This window comes from Anomaloglossus baeobatrachus, chromosome 4, assembly GCF_048569485.1.
Source record: "Anomaloglossus baeobatrachus isolate aAnoBae1 chromosome 4, aAnoBae1.hap1, whole genome shotgun sequence".
In the NCBI taxonomy this organism is placed as follows: Eukaryota; Metazoa; Chordata; class Amphibia; order Anura; family Aromobatidae; genus Anomaloglossus; species Anomaloglossus baeobatrachus.
Window position 1 is genome coordinate 426140852 of NC_134356.1, and position 11340 is coordinate 426152191.

The 11340-nt window shown below is 45.9% G+C and overlaps 1 protein-coding gene across 1 annotated transcript in view; it reads left to right on the forward strand.

The window, feature by feature from the left end:
- PAX4 (paired box 4) overlaps window positions 1-11340 on the forward strand; it is a 154090-nt gene that overhangs the window by 57851 nt on the left and 84899 nt on the right. Inside the window, 1 exon segment of the mRNA XM_075343539.1 lies at window positions 314-392. Coding sequence (XP_075199654.1) covers window positions 314-392 — 79 coding nt within the window.

Below are 11340 nucleotides of genomic sequence, written 5' to 3' on the forward strand. Positions count from 1 at the left end.
GATTCAGGCAGTAAGACTGGCAGTATACATTAGTCCTACAATACAAAAATCCTTAATATGTTTATGAGTAGCATTAGAAAGATAATCTGTCATGATTGCAAAGTAGTCACCTTAATCATGTTTCATTTGATGACCTGAATCAAATGCCGTACCGGCAGAGTTCTAATCATGTTCTATGAATGAAGCCAAATGACGTCCGACTGCACAGTCCTTAGTGACAAAACAATTATTGCACTGGTTTAGCTTAACTTAAGTTTAGCTGTGTTCATCTATTTAGGTTTATTAATGTGATGCTAAAATTCTCTGTTTCAAGGTATCATCCATAAATCGCGTTTTAAGGAATCTACCATCATCCTTGAACTTTTGTTCTTCGTTGCAGCCATCCAGTCCAGGTGAGCTTAACCTTACAACACATATTTTATTAAGTGATAATACATGGCCTTAAGAAGAGTTGAAGAATTACTTCATAATGAGAGTTAACAGGGAACTTAAAAAGATTGTCATGTATTAGTAAATCCGAAGGTACAGACTTCATGAAGTTGGATGATTAGGGTGCTTTATTCATCTACTTACTGCAAAAAAGACAAGCAGAACAGAACAATTCGAATATCTCTGTAAATAAAAAAAAATCATAATTACAAAACTATTTCAACAGCTCTGACACCTAAGTTACCGACATATGACATTTCTTTCTACACATGAGTTCAAATGTTGTTTAACCCTTCCCTCTTTACAGTTAAGGACGCTTTCACACTTGCGTTGTGCGGCATCCGTTACAATGCGTTGTGTGACGGATGCCTTGCAAATAGTGTGATAATAAAGGCAATGGATTCCTGGGAAATAACGCGTTGCGTTAAGTTTTCTAGCCACGCGAGAGAGAGACCCTATCATCACCGCACACGCAGGCACTACCGCACTCATCATCATCACACACAACCCAACACTACCGCCCCCATCATCACCGCACACGCAGGCACTACCGCACTCATCATCATCACACACATCCCGGCACTACCGCCCCCATCATCCCCGCACATTAAGGAACTACCGCACCCATCATCACCGCACACATGCAGGCACTACCGCACTCATCATCATCACACACACCCTGGCACTACTGCACTCATCATCACCGCACACACCCCGACACTACAGCCCCCATCATCACCGCACACACGCAGGCACTACCGCACCCATCATCACCGCACACACGCAGGCACTACCGCACCCATCATCACCGCACACACCGGCACTACTGCACCCATCACCGCACACGCAGGTACTGCCGCACCAATCATCAACGTACACACGCAGGCACTACCGCACCCATCATCACTACACACAACCCAGCACTACTGCACTCATCATCACCGCACATACCCCGGCACTACTGCACCCATCATCACCGCACACGCAGGCACTACCGCACCTATCATCACCGCACACACACAGGCATTACCTCAGTGACGTTCCCGCTGACAGCGCGACTCACTTCAGTTGCTGCGTGAAGCTCACAGTGAGCGGTGGTGTTCTACTGCTGCTCCTGTCAGCTTCATGTAGCAGAGCTGGATGCGTCGCGGGACCTCGTGTGGATTACACCAGACCTGGAGAGGTGTTTGGGGATTTTAATAAAGTGATGAAAAAGGGTGTTTTTTTGTCTCTTATTGCAAATAAAGTATTTTTTCGGGTGTATGTGTTTATTTACTTTCACTTACAGGTTAATCATGGACTGTGTCTCATAGACGCCTGCCATGATTAACCTAGGACTTAGTGGCAGCTATGGGCTGTCATTAACTCCTTATTACTTCGATTGCCACCGCACCAGGGCAATTCGGGATGAGACGGGTAGAGTCCCGGGACTGTCGCATCTAATGGACGCGGCAATTCCGGGCAGCTGCTGAGTGATATTTTTAGGCTGGGGGGCTCCCCATAACATGGGGCTCCCCATCTTGAGAATACCAGCCTTCAGCAGTGTGGCTTTACCTTGGCTGATATCAAAAGTGGGAGGGACCACACGTTGTTTTTTTAAATTATTTATTTATTTATTGTACTGCACAATATAGACCCGCCAACCGGCGGCTGTGATTGGTTGCTGTGAGACAGCTGTCACTCAGCGTGGGGGCGTGTCTTACTGCAACCAATCATAGGTGCCGGTGGGCGGGGAAAGCAGTGAATACGAAATGGAATAATGAGTGGCCGGCATTTACAAAAGCAGGAGAAGCCGCCAGAGGAGTGTGACAGCTGTGCAGCGCCGCACCGGTGATAGGTGAGTATGAGAGAGGGGGTGAGACCAGGAGTAATTTTAAACAATTTAGATCGTTCTGCTGGTTATGTTGAGCATGCGAAGTAGAACGTGATTGAATCCGTCAGCGCATTCCGCCGCTTAGTGCATTGCGGCGGAATCCGCCCCATAGACAATCGATAGACACCTTGGCGGATTCTAACGGAATCCGTCAAAGTGCGTTATTTTAACGACACAAAAAACGCTACATGCAGCGTTCCCTCCACCCGATGCTGCATCAAAATAATGGATGCAACGCAGACACTTGCGTTACGGTACCTCGTCAATACAAGTCTATGGAGAATAGCGCAGTGTGTTAACGGACTGCGCTATTCTCCATAGTGGTGGATTGCGCTGAATGCAATTGTGAAAGTAGCCTAACAGTTATGAATAATGTCGGGAAGTGTATAGACAAACGTTTTACAAAACACCTCAAACCCCAATAAAAAAACACTTTATTATTAGTATATTTTTAAAATATGAGAATACACACCCAATATACAAAGCCACTATACAAAATGTAAAAACCAGCAGGGAATAGGGCGCAAAACGTCTGGGACAGGTATATATAGGCTAAGGCGTACCCTAGGTAACACTAGGAAGTTTGACCCTACCTAGCCAAGGAGGGTATGACACCCTAAGTTTTTGGGCGCCTAGTTCCACGTTGGTTTGCCCTTTTCCTGTCCCTGCTGATATAGGATAACCACAATATTATGCCATTCAAGAACCTAAGCAAAACATGATAGAGCGGGCTGGAATTAGTTCCATAAAGTACCAGAAAGAAAGTGCAAATAAGGACTTAAGCACCCAAATCACGAAACTCGATAGTCCTGTGGGAAAGTCACCACAGATACCCAGGGCTACTCAGAACCGGGTAGTGGATACCACTACCACAATTGAACATAACCCAGTCACAAGGGAGACACTTAGGATAAATTCATATCCCTAACACCACATACACTAACCAGTCTCAAAAAAGATTAATAAAAGCAATTCATTAATTCCCTGTTTAGATGCAGGTCTCTCAACCTTGCCTTGCCTCGACGCATTTCTCCTTCTCATATAAAGGTTCATCAGGAGGCTGGGGAGTAGGCACAGGGTCCTGAGAGCAAGTGGTCCATGCCTCTTTGCCTCAGATTTGTATGTGATGCTTCACAGACCATTCCCCTGAAGTCTCAGATTTTGAAGGAAATTTCTAGAAAATAGGAGCTGTCATATTAAAAGGCTACAGAAAACACATGTCTAGAAAAAAAGGTTCTTCAAAAAATTTGTAGGAAATAAAAAAAATCACCAAAAATTCTCCCAAAAAGAAGCATTTAATAGACTGCTTAGCAATGTTTTTGAACACCACAAAAAACTCTGTATGAACAAGGAGTCTGAAAGAGTGAAGAGCCTCTCTTCATATACTTCCTGGCAGTGTCTGACGTAGAACATAAAAGGCCCATGTGCAAGAACAGTACATGGGCTCTGTGCTACACAACAGTTTTGTCCATGAGAGAAACTTCTTGCTGATTTCAGGTTGATAGAGAGCCCCCCTACCTCTTGGGCCACAGTGTGGCTACATTGCCTGCATCAATGATACGTCGGCCTCTGCCTCTTGGCACCACCAGATTGATTACAGAAAACTGTGGCCAATAGAGGTCTAACAGACCACCACAGGTCAGCCGTTGGTAAGTAGTAGGCCATGCCATATGCTTGCGCCTTTTTTGCCCAACACGCTTCTTGCGACCCTGTTGGCTATTTGCCATGAAACGCTTGATTTTCAGTGATCACGCTTCAAACATTTGACAATTTCAAGACTGCTGCATCTCTCTGCAAGACATCTCACAATTTTCAACTTTTCAGAGCCCGTCAAACCTCTCTTCTGACCCAAGGAAGTTGCCTAATAATTAAGCACACCTTATATAGGGTGTTGATGTCATTACATCACACCCCTCCTCATTACAGAGATGCGCATCACTTGATTTACTTAATTGGTAGTTGGCTCTCAAGCCTATACAGCTTGGAGTAGGACAACATGTATAAAAATTATCATGTGATCAAAATACTCATTTGCCTAATAATTCTGCACACAGTGTAGAGCGGGATACTGGCATCCCAGACTACTGAGTACTACGGCCCAGTAGTAACGCCGGAGGGCAGAAGATTTTACCTCTTCTGGCCCATCTGAAATCCGGAGGCGAAGTGGCAAGAAAGAGCCCGGGGTCGCTGCTACAGAGTCGGCCCCAGTACCGTCTCGTGCTACCTGTCAGACAGAATATACAAACACACATAGAAGAGGGACGCTGTGCAGCTTCAGGCCACAGCGACCTACACCTGCGCACAGAAGGAGACTTACAACTACCAGGCAGAGATAAACCCCTTCCAGGCTGACCGGGCCACTAAATCCTGGACTACACCGAGAACCAGTAAATGGTAAAAGGAGACTCCAACCTGTGTTGTCCAGTTCTTGTCGTCGCCCTCAACCTTGCACCCACAACATATTACTTCATTCTACCATCATCATGTCCCTGGGACTTAGCTTCACCTGCGGGAAGCAAGACCACCTTGGCAGTGACATCTGCCGCAGAGGACAGCATCAGCAGCGGCAGCTATTACTTGGCTCCATACCGCATGCGGCGTCACGATCTAAGGAGACTTTCCTCACTGTCAACCACATTCTCCACCACCTTCCCATCACCCTCACCTTCCCATCCCTGTACTCCTCGGGGTCACGAAACCGGGCCAGGCCACTCCGTGACAGCACAGAGGTTCTGCATCTCTGGCCCGGCGACGATTCGGATTAACCCCCTCGACCCCAGGGTGTTACACCAACACAATCCTCCACACTGTATAATGGCCCCTATTAGCCCTTTAAACATCTGCTTGGAGTTTGTACGTTCTCCTTGTGTTTACATTGGTTTCCTCCGGGTTCTCCGATTTCCTCCCACATTACAAAGACATACTGATAGGGAATTTAGATTGTGAACCCGAATGGGGACAGTGATGATCACGTCTTTAAAGCTCTGTGGAATTAATGGCGCTATAAATCAGTAAAATAAATAAATAAAATAATTAAAAGGGTCCCACATTGCCTTTTATACAGTATAATGGGTTTCACATTGGCTTACATACAGTATAATGGGCCCCACATTGTTTCCATACAGTATAATGAGCCACACATTACCTTCCATACAGTATAATGGGCTGCACCTTACCTTCCATATGGTATAATGGGCTCCTCATTGCCTTTCATACAGTATAATGAGTTCTACAGCACTCTACACAGTTTAATGCAACAAACATAGTCCTCTGTTGTGAATACATTTGAATTAGATTCCAGTTTGGGGCTCTCTCTTGTGGTCAGTGCTGGTAATGCAGTTGACTTGCTGAGTGGGAACTGGACAGCTGAGTAGGATTTGCAATCAGGCCATTTGGTTTGGGCTTATATAACTATGTAGCTTCCTTTTGTTCTTTGCCGGTGCTCAATTGTATTTCCTGTATTCTAAGGACTTCCTGAAACCAGCCCTGTTCTTTGTGTCTACCAGAACTCCTCTCAGATAAGTTGGTCTTGTACCTTTGCTTATGGTTTTTCATTTTCTTGTGATTTTGCCTGTGTGGAGTTCCTGGTAGAATTGGATTATTCACTGCTGGGAGTATCTGTGTACCTTGCTCCATGTTCAGTTATGTATTGTGATTTGTCATGCTTGGTACAATATTCAGTCCCCTCTCTATGTCAATGTTTTTCTTGGATCCCAGTAACACCAGAGTACTGATATAGTAGAGGAGAGACTGTTCAGGCTAAGTATTTTTCCATGTCAGGCGTGCTGGTATTTATTAGGGTTTTTACGGCTGCAGTCACTGCTCTTGCCTATTCTTTCCTATGCAGATAGTTTTGGTTCTCATATTTGCTAAGTCTGTTCTCTAGCTACGTATTGTGTTTTCCTAGATAACCGTAATCTTTACATGTGAGGGGCTGACTACTCCGAGGCAGATTAGCTTTTCTACATTTCTCTCTGTTAGAGTATTTAGTTTCCCAGCTGTGTCGAGACGACTAGGTCATCGTAGACACGTCCCACGGCTACTTCTAGTTGTGTGTCAGTATTAGGTCTGCAGTCCGTTAAGGTTCCAGCCACTCTGGTTATTTTCTGGGTTTCCAAGTTATTGCTCTTTTTCTGCTCCTCCTCGGTCACTGGATCACAACAGTCCTCTATATAGTATAATTGGCCCCACATTGCCTACTATACAGTATAATATACCGCACATAGTCCTCCACATATTATCATGGGCGCCACACAGTCATGTATTTTGTATAATGAGCTGCACACTGTATACAGTATAATTTGCCCCACATCGTTCTCCATATATTATAATGGACCCCACATTACCTTCCATATAGTCTAATGGGCCCCACATTGCCTTCCATATAGTATGATGAGTCTCACATAATCTTCGATATAGTATAATGGGCCCAATACTACCTTCCAAATTGTGTAATGGGCCCACATTGCCTTCCATATAGTATAATGGGTCACACATAATCCTACATATCTTACAATGGGCCCTATATTACCTTCCATGTTGTATAAGGCCCCACATTGCCTTTCATATGGTATAATGCCCCCACATTGCCTTCCACATTGTATAATGCTCTCACATAGTCACATCGTCTTCCATATAGTATTATGGGCCCCATGTCTTCTATGTAATATAATGTGCCCTTAATTGTACTCATTTAGTTAAAAAAAAAACAAAAACAAAAAAACCCCAAACCTCTGGTTAAGTTTGTGTCATTAAAGCTAGGGCTACAAGTAGTCAATACTCATAAGAAGAGATATGTTTAATGATGTATATACAGTGTGTCCACCCATATCCTGTCCACCGCCATTAACTTGAGAACGGCGGCAGCTATAGGCATAGAAGTGGTGTCTAGGTATAGTAAAGTAGCCATGTGCTATGCAATGAAACCACCTTGGTGGAAAACAACGTAGTAAGCATTTTTTTCTCAAAAACGGAATGAGATAGAGAAAAAAAGTGAATTACAAAGTTGTAGGGCATCATCAATTCAATACAAATCGACACCTTGCATACAATGCTATGATTAGAATGTGTAAAACTCACAAGGCTGTGGACATGAAGCGATACCTCATGGAGATCTTCCTACAAGTCATTGGGTATGGTGGCTGCGTGGAGTGGCCTCAACGCTCACCTGACCTGACCCCATTGGACTTCTTTCTGTGAGGTCACATCAAACAGCAGGTGTATGTGACACCCTCCACCTACTGTCCCGGACGTGTACCTCCCCAGCAGCGGTCGAACCGCTCGGATCCGGGCGTCGCTACTCGTGGCTCGAGGGTCTCCGGACCCGGGGGCTCGGGGTCACTCCGAAACATGATGGGGGGTTATTTACAGGGAAGATAGGTAGTTCGTGACGCCACCCGTGGTGTGCGGTAATAGGGAGTACCGCCGCTGCCGTTGGGAGTACCCAGGGTGATGGAGTGGGGCAGCCAGATGATGTTACCCTTCACGGGTAGGGAAAGGCCCCGAGACCCTGAATGGTGGGATGGATTGCAGGGGGAGCGCAGACTCGCTGGTAGCAGGGATTAATCAGGTACTCACTCAGAAGGAAAGCAGACGCTGACAACGTGGTAAACCAAGTCTCTGGGTGCCGCTCCCTACTTTGGGAGCTCGTACGGGTTCCGTCCCCTGCAGCACTGCTCGATGGTCTGGTGACTGCCTTCTTGCACCGAATTTTAGAAGTGTCCAAGTAGCCCGTAAGCTTGAAGCTGTCCGGGCCCCACTCCCTACTATGGGTAGTAGAGGAGCTGTCTCTCAGGAGCTCTCGCTTGGGATTTCAGTAGGCTGCTTTGTTTGGAAAGCCCTATCCCCCTCGTTGCGCTAGTACCCCCGATCTCTAAGCCTCGTGGTAACAGTCTATAAGGGTCCTGTCCGCTGGTTAATTGCCGGCTTGCTTGAAGCCTCTCCCCGACCTAGGGTCCAGTACCGCGACATGCTTTCGGCCCCAGACTGGCTATTAGACTGCAGCTGCCGACCATCTTCCTTGACTAGCCAGGCACCCAGTCCCAATATTTCGCAACCGGGTCTCCAAGTCCTCCGGGTCCAGACCACCGTCTGCAACGCAATCTGCTTTTCTCCTGGGAGCTCCAACTCCCAGCTTCCTCCAAGCTCCTCACTGCTTGAGGGCTACCACTCAACTGCTCACTTGTCACCTCCCACCTCCCTGCCTGACCCCTAGGTGGGCGGCCCTATTCCAGCTTAGCAGCCCACTGGTGTGCCTGACAGGGTGTGATTCGGATTTTGGATGCTGGTGGAGACAGTGCCGAAAGTTGGGAACCCAGGGAGATAAAGCGCGTGCAGTACCCTGTGACAACCTGACTAGTCCAGGGGCGTCACACTACAACGACGTATCAGAGATGCTTGTGCAAACGTGTCACCTACCATATTGCACAATGTGCAGCAAGATACAGTATGCTGGCCAGAGTCCAGATGTGCATTGCAGCTGACGGTGGCCACTTTGAGCATCAAAGTTAAATGAGCGACATATGCATGACCAGCATTCAATATTTTGGGGGGGTCATGGGTTTCATATCATAGCATTTCTGTATGCAAGGTGTCGATTCGTATTGAATTGATGATGCCCTACAACTTTGTAATTCACTTTTTTTCTTTATCTCGTTCCGTTTTTGAAATAAAAATGCTAACTCCGTTGTTTTCCACCAGGTGGCGTTATATGTGGTTTCATTACGTAGCGCATGGCTACTTTACTATACCTAGACACCACTTCTATGCCTTTAGCTGCCGCCGTTCCCAAGTTAATGGTGGTGGACAGGATATGGGTGGATGCACTGTAGATTATATTGTTAAATCTGCACAAGATACTTTACTGCCTAGCTTACAGGAGTCTGACACAATGACCAAGGACTAGAGATGAGCGAATCCGAAACGTAAAGTTCGGGGTTCATACCGAATACGGCCTTTAAAAAATCGAGTGCTGTACATATGCTAACCAATCAATCGAGCGCTGGTGTGCACAGGTATGTTCAGTGCTCGGCCCAGTGGGACTCACTTGCAGTCTCTGAATGGTTCTCACTGGGGATATAAACAACACTTTTGGATGTAGCGTGTCAAAAAAAGAAAACATGCCTTCCCTTGGAAATGTTATGTATATGGCTAGCTGTATGTGGGCGCAGAGCCGAACTGCCCAATCCGTGACTTCCAATGGGGTTCGGACTCTGGAATCAAGTTCACATCAAGCCGGAGTTTCAAACTGAACTTTATCTAAAGTTCGGCTGAACCCGGGGAATCCGAACTTCAACTGGTCCACTCATCTCTACCAAGGACAAATTACAGATTTTTAATACGGTTTTTGCTGCTCCTAATACAGAATGCATTTGCACCTAGATAATGTCTACCCCTGTAAGTATTTTTGTACAAAATATTTTGGACAATAAACTATTTAATGAAATTATATAATGAAATCACACTACATAGTATAAGTAATATATATACATATGTTTCATAAAAAAAAATAGAAAAATATGAAATATTCTTGAGTGTGTCTAGTTACATATAAAGTAGCTTAGAAAAGTATTCATACCCTGTGAACTTTTCTACATTTTTTCACATTACACCCACAAACTTAAATGTGCTTTATTGGGATTTTATGAGATATGGCAACACAAAGTAGCAAATATTTGAAATATTTGCGAAGTGTAAAGGAAATGATACATGGTTTTCAAAATGTTTTGTGCATTTGTGTTCAGTCCCCTTGAGTGAATACTTTATAGGACCACCTTTTATTGTAATTACTTCTGCATGTCTTTTAGGTTAGCTGTCCACCAGATTTGCACATCTAAAGATTGACATTTGGGTCCATTTATCTTTGTATGATAGCTCTAGCTCAGTGAGATTGGATGAGAGCATCTGTGAACAGCAATTCTCAAGTCTTGACACAGATTCTCAATGGGATTTAAGTCTGGACTTTAAAGGGAACCTCTCAGCAGTTTTGGGGCCTATAAGCTGCGTCCACCCCAATGGGCTCTTATATACAGCATTCTAACATGCTGTATATAAGAGCCCAGGCCGCTGTGTAGAACATAAAAATCACTTTATAATACTTACGTAAACGGTCACTGCGGTAGAGTTGGGTCATATGGGCATCTCCGTTCTCTGGTGCCGGCGTCTCCTCTTTTGGCCATCTTCGTCCTCTTTCTGAAGCCTGTGTGCATGACGTGTCCTACATCATACACACTCGCCGGTCCCGTGCAGGCGCACTACAATACTTTGATCTGCCCTGTTCAGGGCAGAACAAAGTGTGCCTGCGCAGGACCTCAGTGCCCGCCTGTGCGCATGAGGTAGGATGCATCATGCACCCTGGCTTCAGAAGAAGGACGACAAAGATGGCCGAAAGAGGAGGCGCTGGCACCGGAAAACAGAGACACCCATCCGACCAGGTTCAAGAACGGTTCTATCACCATAAACGTGGCTTTTCACAGTAAGGCTACGTGCACATGTTGCTATCTGCATGCGTCCTGCGTCCCCAGCACAATCCCTCCCCCTTTCCTACTCACCGATCACAGGCATCTTGCTCCACATCTGTCACAAATCTGCTGCGTCTTTTCCTCTTCAGAAAATGGCTGCCGCTTCATTAGTCAATTAGTTATTCCGTGCTTTCCCCGCCCACCGGCGCCTATGATAGGTTGCAATCAGACACGTCCCCAAGCTGAGTGACAGCTGTCTCACTGCGACCAATCACAGCCGCCGGCGGGCGGGTCTATATCGTGCAGTAAAATAAATAATAATAATAATAAAAAAAAAAATGCGGTTCTCCCATATTTGATACCAGCCAGGATAAAGCCGCACGGCTGGAGGCTGGTATTGTCAGGATGGAGAGCACCATGTTATCGGGAGCCCACCACCCTAACAATATCACCCAGCAGCCGCCCGGAATTGCCGCATTCATTAGATGCGACAGTCCCAGGGGACTCTACTCAGCTCATCCCGAATTGCCCTGGTGCGGTGGCAATCTGGGTAATAAAGAGTTAATCATACCTTCTATG